We start from the raw sequence: 17,148 nt of genomic DNA, 5'->3' as shown, positions 1-17,148 counted from the left end.
ATACATACATACATAACAGCACAGTACCAATATCACCACATGGTGTTTATGAGCAATAAACAAAACTCCTCCCATCATTTTAAAATCTTAAATCCCATCATGACCCATCATGAACATCATCACTGCCCCAACCATGATGATAATATAATGATGATGAAATTCTTCAGTGTACTTTACAGTCGATGCTTCCTAAATAAACCTTTGGAAATAATTATGTAGTTTAATAACATTAGGAGATCAAATACTGTATATTACACTATACGCACCAGTAGCAGTATCAGTACAGGACACCAGGTGGCAGCAGATCGTAGCTTTTAATCATATTCCATAGAGCGGAACGGGTTTTTTACACCGACCAAATGAATGAATAAATGTTTAGGATTAAATCTCAAAATATGTCAGATTGTAAACTAATTAAAACACTTGACTAATTGTCTGTGGGGTTTTTTTCTGAGTTCTTGGTGTGTGGTTTTGAATCAGGGAGCCGAGAGCAATAAAAAGATGGCACATGCTCGCAGGAACACACTGATACAACATGCAATTCTGAGATAAAAAATTCTGTAAAAAATAGAGTACATTAAATTTAATATTTTAGTTTCTCCTGGACAACCCTATTTTTTTGTTAAACATTCCAACCCAATTCATTTTGTCCAGGTCTGTTGAAGGGATCCAATAATTTGGGGTTTAATGTGGTATTTTATGCAGCAAAACAAATGAGAGATACTGTAATAGCGCATACAGGCCACGTGGTGGTGTATTGTGTGAAAAAATGTGAGACCATTAACCACACACACACACACACACACACACACACACAGACAGACAGACAGACAGACAGACAGACAGACAGACAGACAGACAGACAGCAAGTCTGTAAGGACAAAACCACACATTTCCTTTGAAATGCACAGGAAGAGCTGAAGTGTGAGACGCCTGTCCTGCTACAGTGTAATGCTACATTCTGCACCACGTCTTATTATAATTATAAACTCTTAATCTCTGAATCACTGCTACAAGTGTACTGATATGGTATTAGAGCAGACATGAGCAAACTACGGCCCGAAGGCTTATTAATCCGGCCCGCCGAACGTGACCAAATTATATTAAAATAGGTACGGGTAAACCTTGTTCAATTTACCTTTTCCCTGTAATGCCCACGTTTCCCCGAAAGATGTCGCACTTCAGCTCCATTGACCTTGTTCGTGTGTATTACTCTCTTCTTCTCTTATGAGCCCTTCTGCAAAAATTAGCTTATCAAAGAGAAGAAAAGTGGATAGTGAGCGCCGAGTGTTTAATACTGAATGGACAACAAAAATTTTTGCTGAAGTCCAATTAAAGGCTGAATGCCTAATATGCCAAGAAACTGTTGCGGTTTTCAAAGAGTACAATATCAGCCGTCACTTTGGACTTTTCTACTGGTGTCCTGTCCTCTGTACCCTGTCCTCTGTCCTCTGTCACAAGACCCTGAAACCGCACCACAAGAAGTGCAATTGGAACTGATCGATCTTCAGTCTGACTCCGTCTTAAAGGAGAAGTTCAGCTCTCTTAAACTGAATGACTTTCATGCTTCACTTAACAAAGCCATGTTTCCAAACCTCTGGAAGATGGCACAGAAGATGCTGACATTGTTTGGTTCGACCTACCAATGTAAGCAGACATTCAGCATCATGAACATCAACAAACCACCTCACAGATCCTGACCAACACCTCGGATCTATCCTGAGAATTGCCACAACAAAACTTACTCCAGACTTTGATGCACTGGCATAAAAAAGAACATTGTGTTACTTATCCGCTTGAACTTTTCCCGGCAGCAGCGTAACAACTTGTTAGTTGATGCTCGTGGAATGATGAGATGGACAACATTAGCCGATGCATAACCACTTTACTTGTTTTTATGAAGATAGATTAGCAGGGTTACAGTCTTTTCCGAAGTACAATACCCATAATGAATTTCACTCTGGACTTCAATACCAACTGATAGTAGCCTTAAAGAAACAGCTCTCATTTTCCCTCTAATGTCTCAGCGTTCGTGTTAATAACACTGTCTTTAATATTCTATAATATAATATATAATAATATATAATAATATAATATAATAAGATTCTCCTTCAAACAATAACTCTCCTCCTCCCCTTCAACGAACGTCGTCTCCTGCAGCGAGTCTTCTCAAAGGAAAGTACCGGTAAAGATCTTTTCCTCTTTTGTATGTTTTATGTGGTATGATTTTAATATAACATGTTAAAAGTAAATAATATTAGTGAATATTGGCTTTATTTTTATTTAAGTAATATTTTGGTTGTCCAGAACGAATTACGAAGTTTCTGTTCATTATTATGGGGAAATTTGTATCGGGATACGAACTTTTCAGGTTACGAATGAAGTACCGGAACGAATTAAATTCGTAACCGAGGTTCCACTGTATATATATATATATATATATATATATATATATATATATATATATATACTGTGTGTAAATATATATATATATATATATATATATATATATATATATATATATATATATATATATATATATATATATATATATATATATATATAATTTATATTTTATTTAATTTTTTTTATTTTTTATTATTAATTAATTAATTTATTTATTGCCGGCCCCTCTGTCAAATTTTAGAACCCATTGTGGCCCGTGAGTCAAAAAGTTTGCCCATCCCTGTATTAGAGTATGATGTAGAATCAGCCCTGTGGACTCACTAGGAAATGATTGAGCTGCTGATTGTAGTGATAGTGTGAAGTGTAGTCACTGCTAATGGTAGAGGGTGTTTTTATTTATGTTGATATACATCATGTCTATATCTCTAAAATGATGCAACAATCTGATTAAAAATCGGTTATTTGATTCACGCTACATTGAGTAGGATTTTATTGTCGTTTCAGCGATCTACAGTTCAGTACGCAGTAAAACGAAATAACGTTCCCACAGGACCAAGGTGCCACAAAACCAGACAAGATCACGCACAACACACGCTGACTAGGACACTACATGAAGTGCAAAAACATTGTGTACAAAAACAACACAAAACAGTAGACAGTAAATTGAAGCAGAAGTTTATTAGTGAAGCAGTGACAAAATACAGCAAGTACTTTGTGTTCATCGGAGTCAAAAAGAACCCAGGACAGTTCCTCTCAGATATTTTATACTTTTCCTCCAGCTTGTAATGAAAATGAAGTTTCACTTTAAATTCATATTGAGTGTAAGAATTGAGTGATGGCCAAAATGGTCAGCTGATGTTATTGTTTAAATGGTCACGGTCACGTACACATTTGCCGAGAAACGTTCCTTGTTTTCTAAAATCACTATTTTGTACGATATTTAAACCGTTTTAGGATACAGCCCATTTGGTGTTTATCTTGCTGTGGAATCGGGGTCGAGGCAGTCTGTAATTTCTTACATGTGGCAAATTAATTTGTCCATATAATAATAAATACTCTACATGTTACATTGTTTGTTAGCAGCAATTGAGCAGAGATTTCAAATAGATTTGTTTATTTGAGTTCACACAAGGAAATAATGTTTTTTATTTTCTGGAACTAGAAAATGTAAGACTATCATGGGATAAATAAAGTATATCTAAGTCAATGTCTATTACTCCAGTGATTGTAAAACTCCATTGGCTCCCAGGATCATATAAAATTAAAGTCCTTTTATTTGTGAATTCATGTCCTAACCCAATCATGATGAATATGAGTCAAGTCTTGAAACATATTTATTGCTTTTGTATTAAACTCTCCATCAGTGAATATTTGATAAACTTTTTATTCTTCATCAAATACAGATAACGTGTTTCTTAGCTTAGCAATATTTCAAAGGTGTTAGAAAGCTGTTTTTGTTATATGGGTGATATGATTAATAAAAAAGACAATTTGCTGTCTAAAATAACTCCCAGGTCTTACACTGTTGAACTAGTACTTACAGTACATCCTTCTAAACGCAAGTTGAATTGCTGTATCTTCGGTGTACTGGTCTTTGGACTACAAGCAATATCTCTGTCACTCTTTCTGTCATAAAGTCTTTTATTTATTTAACACACTCAGTTAACCGAGCCAGTTGAGATGTTTCATCTGATTTTCATTAGATATTACTGTATCTGGGTATCATCAGCATAACAATGTAAATTAATCCCATGCCTTCTAGTTATATTTCCAAAAATAAACATGTATATTGTGAAAAGCAGGGGTCCTAAAATTGATCCTTGTGGCACCCCATAATTTACTTGCATTAAGCTGGATAGTTCTCCATTAAAATCTACAAAATGGTAACAATCAGACAGGTAGGATTTAAACCAGCTTAATGCCTGTCCCTGAATTCCAATGTAATTCTGTAAGAGACCAGGAAAAAGTCATGCTCTATAGTGTTATATGTATCACTAAGATCTAGCAAAAGCAAGTTTCTGTGCCTGACTGAAACTCTTCAAAGATATTGCTTCGTTGTAAGAAGGAGCAGAACTGGGCAGACACTATTTTTCGTAATATTTTAGACATAAACAGAAGGTTTGAAATGCGACTGTATTTTTCTAAAAAGTTTAATCTACATTAGTGTTCTTAATGAGGGGTTTAATAAGATCCAATTTGAGAGGTAAAGGGACATGACCTAAACATATAGAGGAGTTAATAATATTGAGAAGATGCTCTACAGCTGTATGTAACACTTCTCTCAGTAATTTAGTTGGAATGGGATGGGATCCTGTCCTGTACTTGTAAACTAATGTAATTGTAATTGTGGAGCTTTAGGTGAAACTGGGTCATGAGATGCTCCGAGGTTGAACATCGACAATTTTCTTCCTGATACAGTGAAAAAATTAAGAAAAAAAAATTAATAATTACTCTCACAATCTAGTATTTTAACATGATGATTTAAAGAAATAATCATTATAAAACACAGAAACATACATTGAAATCTATGACAGAAAAAATTCTGAAAGCATTTGTTAAGTGAAAAATGCTCTTTAATGTCAACAAGAACAATTTGGATAAGCAGAATGAAATTATTTTAAATCTTATGTTCAATATTTTTTTATGGAACATCAGGGATTAAAATAATTATATGATAACATTCTTTAGTTCCTCTTTTGTCAATTCTGTTATCAGGGGCAGTCAGACATGGCAGACATGCTTTCTCTAAAGCTGGTTGTGGTATATTTCTCTGAGAAAGAGACAGAGAGAGAGAATTCAGTGCATTTATGATAGTTAGTGTTATTCTGTAACTCAGGGATTTTCTGTCCTGTCTAATGATACTCTTTCAACAGAGTTCATTCCAGCACACTGTAGACATTATAAACCTGTCAGATGTCACATGCCATAACATGCCTGAAACATTTGCAAATGCAGAAACATGTGAAACCTGAGTGCCCTGTGAGAAACGTAGCTGCACAGCACAATCTACTGCTCTACTTATTTTACATTTTAATGTGTTTATATGGTCTTTTTATCACTGACTCTCAGTCCATCGCTTACTGACCTGCATGGGTTCATTTTTATTGTATGTAATGTGTGTTATACGGCTATTGTTTATCAGTGATAAAAAATAAATTCCTAAATAGCAAAACAGGAATCATCTACAGGGTTTCAGGTTCAATAAGACGTGCGAGAGATGAAGGACATTTCTGCTTGTTTTTTCCCTGAAAGGTGATTAACAGACTAATACCTGTCTTCCGTTCACCTGTTTTTTTCTACGAAGATACAGATACACGATCTTCAGGATCACCAGCACGAATAAAAGCACGGAACGTATTACAGGGACGTGCACAGGGGTCTGAGGATCAACTGTAAAAACAGAATATTGATTAAATCACAAAGATGACATGAACATTAGAACTGTCCAAATGTCTTTTTTTTTTCATTAATAACATGATGTTCTGTATAAATGCTTCATGAACATTGCTAATCTGGTTATTATTCAGACTTCCACAATCTGTATGTACTAAACAAGACATGCGGACAGTTTACATGGCTATAAAGCCGGCCTTTCGCTGAAATATCTCATCATAAAAGAATGTGTCTTCAGGTGAAGGTGAAACCTAGTGTACATCTGGAGTTGGCATTGGGGAAAAATGCTTTATTGTTTTATTTGTTTGTTTATGAAGCAGATATTTTTTGCAGGAATATCTTCAATAGTATGAAGTTTCAGCTGAAACCTGATGCTATCATGTTATTTCGTATTTATATTAATTGTACAATCCCAATTCCAAAAAAAAAGTTGGTATACTGTGTAAGATCTAAATGTGGCAGCGGGGCGTGGCCGAGCGCCGGTTTGTGAATGGAGGCCGGGAGGAGGGAAGCTGGAAATGACACACCTGAGGGGAGTTGTGACTAATGAATGTTCTCTATCTCTATCTCTATCGCTTGCATTTGAGCATGAAAGAGGAGCGAGAGGGCGTGTCAGTGGGTGTGTTTCTGCGAGTTTGTGACTTTAGCACTGATCACTAGAAAAAAGAAATAAACTATTTAATTCAGAACTGGTCCAGTCCTGAGTGGTTTTCCTTTCCCCCAAACCGTCAGCTCTTCCACAGTAAATTAAAACAGAATGCAATGATTTGCAGATCTTCTAAATCTATATTCTATTCACAAGAATAGAATGCAAACCAACGTATAAACTGAGGAAATCTACCACTTTAAGAAAAAAAAGGTCATTTTGAATTCGATTGCTTCAACACGTCTCAAAGTTGGGACGAGGCAACAAAAGTCTGGAAAAAGTAAATGGTATTCAAATGAAACAACTGAAGAAACATTTTGCCACTGATGAGGTTAATTGACAGCAGGTCAGTTAGATGGTTGGGTAAATAGTGTATCTTTGTGAATAGATTATGGTTTTATGAGATTTGCATTCTGTTTTTTTTTATTTTACATTTTACCAAATGTGTCACAGCTTTTTGTGGAATTGGGATTGTAGATAATAAAGTATAGCATCAGCAGTTCACTGGAATTCATTGTAGTTACAGGATTCTCTTCCATCTGTTAACATATTCAGGAGAGAGAGAAAAATGGCACTTTTCTCATTAGAGTTATAATAATTACATGGCTTTGCCTGTAATCGAGGTTAATGCCTTTATATGAACAGAACGTGCTGATGTGTTCTAGATTCTGATTAGGTCAGCAGTTTATGATGAATTCTCTATTAAAGCAGCTCTGTGAGTAGTGCAGGTTGTTTACTCTGATGAATTACATGTTGTGTATTTTACAGTCGGCTCTCGTACCTGTGTTCAGAGAGCAGTAGTGTGTGAGGTTGATTCTGATTCTCTCATGACTGGCTGGATTGGAGGACACACAGCTGAAGGTCTTTGATGTGAGATTATTGCTCTTTATTTCTAGAAGAAGATTCAGTGTGATGTTGCTGCTGCTGCTGCTGCTGGTGTGGTTTAATAAAACATCATCTTCATACAAAGATAGATTCAGTCCTCTGCTGTTCCTCACAGAACACAGCACTGAACAGAACTCTGAAGAAGAGGAGGGGGTCTTCATCACCTGAGGAGCTGAAACTCTCTCTGTACAGAAACATGAAGATCCTCATGAGTTAGAAATGTACGTTTCTTCACTGTTTCTCTCTAAAATCAAGAAAAAAAATTAACTCACCGTACACCTCCAACTGATATTCCTGTTTACTCTTTTGGTCTTTAGTGCTCTCCACTGTGTAAAGTCCTGAATCATCTGTTCTCAGGTCTGAGAGAGTGAAGAGCCCAGTCAGACTGAGCCACTGAAGACGATTCACAAACTTCTCACTAGAATTTGTGTCACTCTGTTTATTAAACACCTGTGCAACTGTGCCACCTTTATATATTAATGTCCCAAATACTGGTACACTGGTACCGAATGTAACAGATTCTCCTACAGCATGGATCAACTCCTGACCTGAAGATCCACCAACAGATCTGAAGAGCTCTGAAAGAGGAAACAGAACCGAGAGTCTCATAGCAGAGTCGTAATATATCACTTCATTTTTATTTAAAGAACCATAAATCATTCAAATGTACTAAAACATTTCTGTGTTTATTCATCTCTACTTTTTCCCACAAATTTTGCTCCAAAGTGTCCCTGTGGATTTTCTTAAACACAAACATCAACCGCCCAAATTTTCTTAAGGAATTATACAGGATTGTTATTGGATCTTAACATACATCAACAATTCAGTAGCTTTTTCATTTATTAACTTACGATTATGTATAAATCATTAGCTGCATGAATTCCTTTTGTTCTATATATCTATATATGAATAATTTTATACAGAGGTGTAAAGAATAGCTGAAAATTATACTTGAGTAAGTATAGATATCTTACTGCAAAACATCCTTCATTACAAAACTCACAAATTCCAATATGACTTTGAAAAAAAAAACTTATAGTATCTGATTTAAACAGTGTTTTGACTTAAAATGCACTCGTTTTTGACACCAAGACACGTTAGTAAAAAGCCGGAAACAGTGTAAGTGTGAGGTTTAATTCCCTCAAATACAAATCAAATTGTCCACCTCAACACTGCATTAACCATCAAGACAACAGCCACTTCAACATAATTAGAACAAAAATAACAATTTGTGTTAAATCTAATATTGAAACATGGTGTGATTTCGCTGTAATCTGAAGATGTTTGTTTGTACCACAGAGTCTGTACTGAAGTTCAATCAGCAACCGGTTTGGTTTATTTTTATTAGAACATCACTTTCCAGGTGACTGAGAGACATTTTAGTTATTAGTTATATACAAAAAATAGAATCTAATCAAAGAACTCAGTTACTTCTAATAAATAAGAGAAGGAAAACACGTGATAGAAAGAAGAAAAGTAGAAAACATGTCCTTATTTTGCCTTACAGTCCAACAGTACAATAAAAAAATCCAACTAAATTCGTTCAATTTAACAAATATTCTGAAAGGATTGTATATCAGAAAAAGCATCAGTAGATGAACCTCAGGTCCCTGTCAGTTTTCCACTGATAGAAAATTATCTATTGACCAGAGATCAAATGACTTGTTTGAATAATTCCAGATCTCAGAGTGTAAAAGCCTTCATCATCTAGTTGTAGAGAATGCAGCCTGAAGTGATGAAGCACAAGTGCTAATGTGACTCCACTGTTTTCAATTTCACTTTTTGGATCATTTTATAATATATTTCTGTGAAATGTTTCCATCTCTTATGGAAGTCCTAAGAAGCCATGCGCTATAATATTTTTTTCTTTCTAATTTTTATCTTCACGACTTAATTGTCTCGTGAGTGTTTTATCGCTATCAAGAGAAACCATAAAAACGAGAAACTGCCATGTGCGCTGCCACAAATGGCTTTAATTAATATCCACGATGCTGCTTCTAGAACATGCTCTTATACTGAATATACAAAAAAAAGTACTGATCATGAGGAAAGGATCATGTTTGTTATGTCAAGATCAGGAGAAAATTCGTCTTCATAACAAAAACACAAGAAAATAATATCTATTATAATGCACGGCCTCTTAGGACTTCTGTAATTTCCAGTTTATTTACACTGAGATGCGTACTCGGAGAGACGAGCGTTTCACACGCCTGTTCTCATCTTTTTTTTTCAAGGGGGCAGGGCCACTGACGTCACGTGACGTCATCGTATGACCCAGCGATCGCCTCCCATTAACGTGACGAGTGTTCGGACACGTCACACGCCTGTGTCACCGAAGTTTTACCGTTTTTCATTTTTTGCCCGTTCCCACCCACGTAACGTCTCCGCCGGAGATTCCCCGGACCATGCTGAGTGGTTCAATGTGTCACACGTACGGGTCGGAGCTGGTTTAACGACGCGATAAGCTTATAGGTTTGCGCGGTGGGCGTGGCCTATGACGTCTCGTGACAGGCAAAATTCACCCGGGGTTCAACTCCCCCCGCCGTGCTGAGTGTTTTGACATATCGCACGCCCGTTTCCGAACGCGTTCGTTTTTTTAGCCTATTTGGGCTAATGGTGGGGGCGTGGCTTGCGGTGACGTAACGTGATGTCAATATATCACCCACAGTGCAACTCCCTCAGCTGGGCTAAGTCCGTTGATATGTCACACGTCCCCTTACTGCCCATCATTCCCGGGATAATTGAAGAACGGGGGGTGTACGGGAGTGATCCGCTCATCGCCCCGGACGAGAGGATGTGTCGTTCGAACCTATGGGGCGAACGCCGGCCGAACCATGGAGGGACGGAGTCCCCATTCATTTTCTATGGGGGCCAGAAAGTCGCGGAATTCCCGGAATTCTGTGCCGGTCCGGAGTTCGACAAGCATATAGATGCGACAGGCTCTGGATCCGCTGGAGCCCCCATTCATTTTCTATGTGGAAATTAATTGCCCCATAGCTATTGTTCCCTGGGGTAAAAATTTCCAGAAAAATGATGAGCATGTTGCCACCCCGGACGAGTGGATATGCCGTATTGGCGTGTTGGGTGAATGGGTGACCTTCGAAATCCATTTTCGTCTTAAGAAACCCAGACATTTTGTCGGTTTTGCCCCTTTTGCCCCTACTTGCCGGGAGTATTTAACTACGGGGGTGGCATCATTGCGATCTGCCCCGCACCCCGGACGAGTGGTTACGTCAAAACGATGTGTTGGGCGATCTCCGGCCAAACGTAAGTGTCTGGTGGGGGAGATTCTCATGACACCAAGCAGCTACGCTATTATAGGTATAAAACTTGCTGCTTCTGGGGGAAAAGTCTACATGGTCGATGAGTTAATATAGAAAACACTCCGGAAAACCAGATCACCATGCGTTCTTATTAATGTGATTTTATTTTCCAAATGAAAATAAACGTGTGAATATTTTACATTTCATTATTTTATTCATTTAAACCCCATCGTGGTTTTATCTTCATGATATAAACCCAAATAATGTTATAAATGTTATTTTCTTTATGATTGAATTCAAGTTCATTTACTTTGATGTAGTTCTTCTATCTGACTATAATGACGATCTTATTTGATATTAATATTGCAGTTTCTCTTGTTCGTTACTGTAACACGAGTCAAAGTGTAAATATAAAAATCTATCAGCTATAAAGTAAAAGCTCTGGGAGATTATTTCTTATTGTTTGGCAAAAATAAAAACTCTATATAATAATAACTCTATAGTAATATATTGTAGTATATTATAGTATATTACAGTATATAGTAAATATAATAATAACTATAGTAATATTTCTACAGGAAACAGGAAAAGTTCAGGGTTTTAGTTGCTGATTGTTTAAAAAGATCTGAATGAATATTTCTGATTGAACTTTATCACTGTAACAGAACAGATTGTACAGTAGACTGTGTAAAAGTCCTCAAATATAATTACATGCTTTTACTTTTGATAAATGAAGTAAAAAATAGCAGTAAACTGTAAAAAAAATAATAATAATATTTGTTATGAGGCTTTTAATCCTGGATCAGTTCTCTCAGGTTCAGGTTTTCTGCATCTTGGAGAACCTCACGTGGTTCTTCTTAATTTAGATCAGTCTCCATTATGTGTTTATTAGAAACTGACTGTCACTAAACACTTCTAGTTATATTCTCATTTCCTCTCCCACTTTTATCATTAATGCAGAAAAAATAAACATCTCAATTTGTAGAAAAAATACCGCAGGGTGTGGAGACTTTTACACAGTACTGTATATAAACAGTAGGGGGCAGTGTAGTGTTCTAATTCAATTCAAAGACAGCGCCTTTTAAAGGCAGGAAGGAGAGATCTGTGTTCTGAAATCAACTCATTGTTATTTAATGAGAACTGAAAATATATTAAAATCATGAAATTGTGCAGAATCTCAGCGTTTTAATGTTTCATAAAACACAAAAGATCAAAAGAGGAATTTCCACCTGTACATTTTTATTAGAAATAAAACACTACACACGTCACTCATATTTTACATTTTCAAGTCCTGAAGGTGTTTGTTTGATCTACACACACTGAGAGGATCAACAGAGTTTCATGAACAAAGACATGATCAGGTTTTTCAGGATCTACAGTCACGTGTTCATGTGAGGAGTAAATACAATGCTGACTAATATACCACACACACACACACACACACACACACACACACAGCTCTGGATGTGTATCTGATCTGAACAATGTGCTGTAATGTGAGAAGCGTAAACAGATGGAAAACTGGAGCTGCTGATTTACTGAACTCCTTTTTAGCTGAACTTTTTAGCACATGAACTTTAATGTTTGTTAGTCAAAGCAGTAAATATTCAAATATTAGACACTGAGGCCTGAAGAGACGCCTGAACCCCTACAGGATTTCTCTCAGCACAGCTCAGATCAGATCTTCATCAGGGTGTGAACAGGTTTTAATGAGAGCAGCAGAAACACTCGTTCAGACACGACGCAGTTCAAATCCTCTGAAATCTCCTTCCTTTTATCTCAAACTCAGAATGAAGGAATAAATCCAACTGCAGCCTGAAATCCAATCTAACTCTGATCTCAACCACAACCAAGCTCACGTTACTGTACACAATCTACACACTGTACATGTGGAAATACTTTATATATAATAATAATAATAATAATAATAATAATAATAATAATAATAAAGTGATATATTGATGTGATGAATTACTTTGATCTCCTCACTTCTGAATACAGCACTGGCTCCTCCTCCGTTTCATCTTGTGCTTTTCTTGAGTTTTTTTCCTGTAAAACACCAGTAGATTTCAGGATGTGAATCAGGGGAGATTTTATCACTCCTGTGGAACAAATGTGATTTTACACCAAATCCTCAATCACATTTCACATCAGGATCATTTTCAGGAGTTTCATGTAGATCTTTACCTCTTGAACTCTCTCTGTGCTGTGAGCTGTAACTGTTATATCAGCGTAGGTCAGACCTTCAGCTTTTTCAGGAACTAAACACACAAATCACAGAAAATTGTATAAAACAGGACAAATATAAAGATGAAAACACACGTGAACAGAAAGACGTGTTACTCGCCTTGTTGCTTTTTCTTTTTCAGCCAAATCACCACAGATACAGATATTATTAATAACACAAACACTCCAGCAGATATCAGGACAGGGACCTGAGAACGAGAACCTTCAGATTGTCCTGTAAACAATACGATATGTTCATTAATTATTTCTGTAAATGATACAGATATCCTGTAACATGATGCTGATACGTCATTAATATTCCACTGTGTTCTTATGATGAGTTTCATCTCTCTGATGTACCTGAGTTGTGAACACAGAGCTGTGTGATGCTGAGAGAAGTAGTTTTATTGCTGACAGGGTTTGCAGACACACAGATATACGTGTTCTTCTCATGGTGTTGTATTTGAAGTGGGAGATTGAGGGGAACACTGAGATCTGTGTTATTGGTGATGGAGATTCTCTCATTCTCTCTGTACCAGGATAATTTCACATCTTCTCCATTCTCCACAGAACACAAGAGGGAACACGACTCTGTGGAGAACAGACTTCTATTTCCTCTTAGATTTATTACTGGAGTTGATACTGGAGCTAAGAAACACAAACACACATTCAATAGAAAAGATAAATAACAAGCTGAACACTTATTATAATGTGACAGAATCTAATCTGAGAATTTTCCTTTCGAAGCACTGCATTTTTTCAAATAATAATTTTTTTAATTTTAAATCATTCATAAATACACCAGAATTTTCTGCAAATTGCTGGAAACTGTCACTTTATTAGAAATTCCCCTCAGTGCATCACTCAGTATCATGATTTCTGCTTTCTGTACAGTTTCCTATGTGCTTGTTTGGTTTCAGAATTAACTCCGCCCCTGACATGTGATTGGCTGATTCCCCTGACACGTTCACTTGGTCTGTGATTTACTTTAATTATTTGTACATTAATTTTCTCTGTGAAGTTTTATTGATTGTACTCAGGTGATTCTCGCTGTTCCTCAGCTCTGATTGAGTTTATAGTAATTATAAAGTTGAAGGTCTGAACATGGACAGAAAGGAGAAAGGAGACAGTTTTACTCACCATAAACACTGACTCTAAAAGTCCTAGATGAGAGATCTTCAGTGATGACTTGTAATAAATAAACTCCAGAATGGTTCCTGCTGATGTTCCTGATGGTTAAAGCTCCACTGGTTCTGTCCAGCTGCAGTCTCTCTTTAAATCTCTCACTGATTTCTGTAACAGTTTCTCCTTTAAACATCTGACTGTTCAATATCTTTTTCTCTGCTTTCTCAGGTCCATTAAACCAAACTATATGAGCATCAGTCTGAATTCCAGTAATCCCAGTATGGAGAGTTATAGTGGTTCCTTCCACTTCCTGCAGTGTGACCATCTCATCTCCAGCTGCACTCAGTAAACCTGCATCACAGCTTCAGGTTCAATATTTCACTCAGAAACAGTCCATTAAAACTTTACTGTGATTCATGTGTGATTTCAGATTATGTTTTTAAATTCACAATATAAATATATTATATTTTAATTAATCTGAATGTTCTGTAGTGAATATATTATTATACACTACAGCAGAACATCTATTAATACAAGTACAAATCCAAAAATATTTAGACACTTTGTTAAATGTACATAAAAACACAATTTAATTATTTGCATATCTTATAAACTCATATTTTATTTAGAAAAGAACATAGAAAAAAATATCAAATGAACTGAGGAAACGTACCATTTTAGGAAAACAAATACGGTCAATTTGATTTTGAATGATTTTTGAATTTAATGGCTCCAACAAATTTTTAAAAAGTTGGGACAGGGCCATGTTTCCCACCATACAGAATCTCTTCTACTTTTAACACCAGTCTGTTTATATCTGTGAGCTGAGGAAAGTTGGTAGAGTTTTGGGAGAGGAATGTTTTCCCATTCATGTCTGATACAGGATTCTAACTGCAGTCCTGGATCTTCTTTGTTGTATTTTTTGTTTTGTGATGCACCACATGGTTTTAATTGGTGAAAGTTCTGGACTGTAGACAGACCAGTTCAGCATCCAGACTCTTCTACTATGAAGCAGTTCAAACATTTAATATGTTTTCTGTCTTTTTATTGTGAATAAAATATGGGTTTATGAGAAATTGTTCTTTTACACAGAGCTCCAACATTATTGCTCCAACATTAACAGCTTGCAGATGTTTTCACCAACTTCACAATAGTACTAAAAGTTATGTTTTAGCAACAGATTAGAAAATAAAGACTTAATAAAAAAAGAAAATAAAGTGTGAAATTATGAAAATGGAAAACATCATCGTCATCTGAAATCGGCACAATGAATCTATTAGATCATGTACTTCTTACCATCAACTTAATAATTCAATTGATTTTATTCATTTACCAAAAAATTGACTAAACTTTACACTGTTACTGAAATATGTAATTTTTCTGTAATTTAAATAAAATGTAATGTTATAAAGAAACAGTACAGAAATAGATGTAGTGCACAGAGCACCAGTCCAGTGACAATAACTCTTACTGTGAGTGTTTTTAGGAGTAAAATTTAACAGAAATAAATGTGTTTGTTGTAAAAGTGAGAGCAGTGAGAAACCTGATCTCCTCAGAGAACTCAGTAACACCCAGTTCTGGAGCTGAGGATCAGAGTTCATCTGCACATGGAGAAGACTTTATTCCCTCCAACACATCAATTCTTCTTCTTCTTCTTATTGAATATAGAGTGTGTGTGTGTGTGTGTGTGTGTGTGTGTGTGTGTGTGTGTGTGTGTGTGTGTGTGTGTGTGTGTGTGTACACTTACAGCACATCAGAGAGAGAAAAGTACGGAGAATCCTGTTTCCTGCTGAAATATTCACACCATTGTTATACTCCATAGTGCGTGTTTCTCAGATCAACATTTTCCCGTTTTTCCTGAACATCAGTGACACTGAAGAATTCCATAAACACTGCAGATTAGCGCCATGATGAAGGTTTCTGTTCTACACAAGTTTCCGATGCCGTGAGCTTCTCGTCTTCTGTGGCTCACATCCAGAAAACCACTGGAGCTCCGCCTGTAGCAGTGTTCAGTCTGTAAACACTCACTACATGCCTGTGTAGATACTCAGATCCTGAAATCTCACCATTTTACTCATCATTTATCATCTCATAATCATTTTACTATTATTTACAGTTCAGTGTAAAAGAAGTGTATATTTAGTGAAAAGAAGAGTGTAGAAAAAAACCCTGGCATTGCCATGCGATTATCTGATGTCACGTGACTCCACCTCCAACATCCTGAACATGTGGTTACTCCCAGTGTTCCAGCTGAACATTGTTGTGTACAGTATAAACACAGCAGCATTTTTACTGTACTGTAGATAAATGTGTGGTATTTCATTCTAATGTCCTGATGGTCAGGAATCTGTCAGTATTTATTCTGTGGATTCTGTTGTAGGAAGTTCAGCACTGGACTGGTCTCCTGTCTACATTTCAGCATAAGTTTGTACACCCTCAGGTAGACGTTACAGTACATGCAGGTAACATGTTTCACTTCAGTCTGTATTTATAAGCAGAAATTTACATTTAATAAAAAGCTTTGAATATAAAGTGTGATCCTGCTTCGTTTTTCTATGTGACCTTTAATAAGTGTTATGAGGTTTTTAATGATTCACTGGTTCTCAGTAAACACATTAACACTCAGTGTAGATCGAACAGAACGAACACTTCAGCACTTTCAGAACTTCACAGGTTCTGTGTTAAAGATAAATATAAAGTTGATCATTTCTGCAGTCTGGTCGTCCATCACCACTTCCCCCTTTACTGTCTGTGAGTCAGAGATCTGAACACTGAACCCACCACAAACCTCTGCACCAGCTAGAACAAATGTCACTGTTTTATCATTTCCTTTCTTTGTTAATGGTTCATTCACTGGTTTTGGAGGTTGTTCAGTGTAAAGATGGAGACAGTGAAGAGATCTGAGTTTTTCCATAAAACCAAGAAGAACAATCAGAGAGTCAGAAGATTCCACAGCTGAGGGTTGGAGACCTCACAGGCAGTTTTCATTTCCTCTCTGATTCTTATTGTGCTGAAGAAGTAAATGCATCATCTCTCCATTTCTCATCATCCACAAATCAATATGAGTGAGATATCAAATGCTTTTGGGATGTAAAAGCCGGTGTGTCTGGGAGTGATAACAGCACACTGTACAACACAATATCCAGGTTACTACACTTTACACAACTGGAGTTAGTGCACTAGTTAGCTAGTTAGCACAACAAG

The 17,148-nt window shown here is 36.5% G+C and overlaps 2 protein-coding genes and 1 long non-coding RNA gene across 5 annotated transcripts; 1 reads left to right on the top strand and 2 right to left on the bottom strand.

The window, feature by feature from the left end:
* Positions 1–5,047: 5,047 nt before the first annotated feature.
* LOC124381223 lies at positions 5,048–7,939 on the bottom strand. Its single transcript, XM_046842649.1, has 4 exons — positions 7,603–7,939; positions 7,227–7,514; positions 5,678–5,796; positions 5,048–5,176 (listed from the first exon to the last, which is right to left on the bottom strand). The coding sequence occupies exons 1-4, from the start codon at positions 7,937–7,939 to the stop codon at positions 5,048–5,050; spliced, it is 873 nt and encodes a 290-aa protein (XP_046698605.1).
* A 3,811-nt stretch (positions 7,940–11,750) lies between these two features.
* On the bottom strand, positions 11,751–15,828 carry LOC124381630 (signaling lymphocytic activation molecule-like). Of its 3 annotated transcripts, none has more exons than XM_046843434.1 (6): positions 15,692–15,828; positions 13,960–14,295; positions 13,180–13,467; positions 12,941–13,054; positions 12,781–12,854; positions 11,751–12,642 (listed from the first exon to the last, which is right to left on the bottom strand). In XM_046843434.1, the coding sequence occupies exons 1-6, from the start codon at positions 15,762–15,764 to the stop codon at positions 12,565–12,567; spliced, it is 963 nt and encodes a 320-aa protein (XP_046699390.1). In that variant the 5' UTR covers positions 15,765–15,828; the 3' UTR covers positions 11,751–12,564. The 3 variants fall into 3 exon arrangements, with proteins under 3 accessions (XP_046699390.1, XP_046699393.1, XP_046699391.1); XM_046843437.1 differs by having other exon boundaries at positions 13,043–13,054; XM_046843435.1 differs by lacking the exon at positions 11,751–12,642 and having other exon boundaries at positions 12,650–12,854.
* Positions 13,461–16,476, top strand: LOC124381652. The gene is made up of 3 exons (XR_006924900.1): positions 13,461–13,793; positions 14,173–14,312; positions 15,694–16,476. It is a non-coding gene; the product is annotated as an uncharacterized LOC124381652 (long non-coding RNA).
* Positions 16,477–17,148: the final 672 nt, after the last annotated feature.

This window comes from Silurus meridionalis, chromosome 28, assembly GCF_014805685.1.
Source record: "Silurus meridionalis isolate SWU-2019-XX chromosome 28, ASM1480568v1, whole genome shotgun sequence".
In the NCBI taxonomy this organism is placed as follows: Eukaryota; Metazoa; Chordata; class Actinopteri; order Siluriformes; family Siluridae; genus Silurus; species Silurus meridionalis.
The sequence above is the reverse complement of the archived record's forward strand: the minus strand, read 5'-3'. Positions and strand labels throughout refer to the sequence as shown.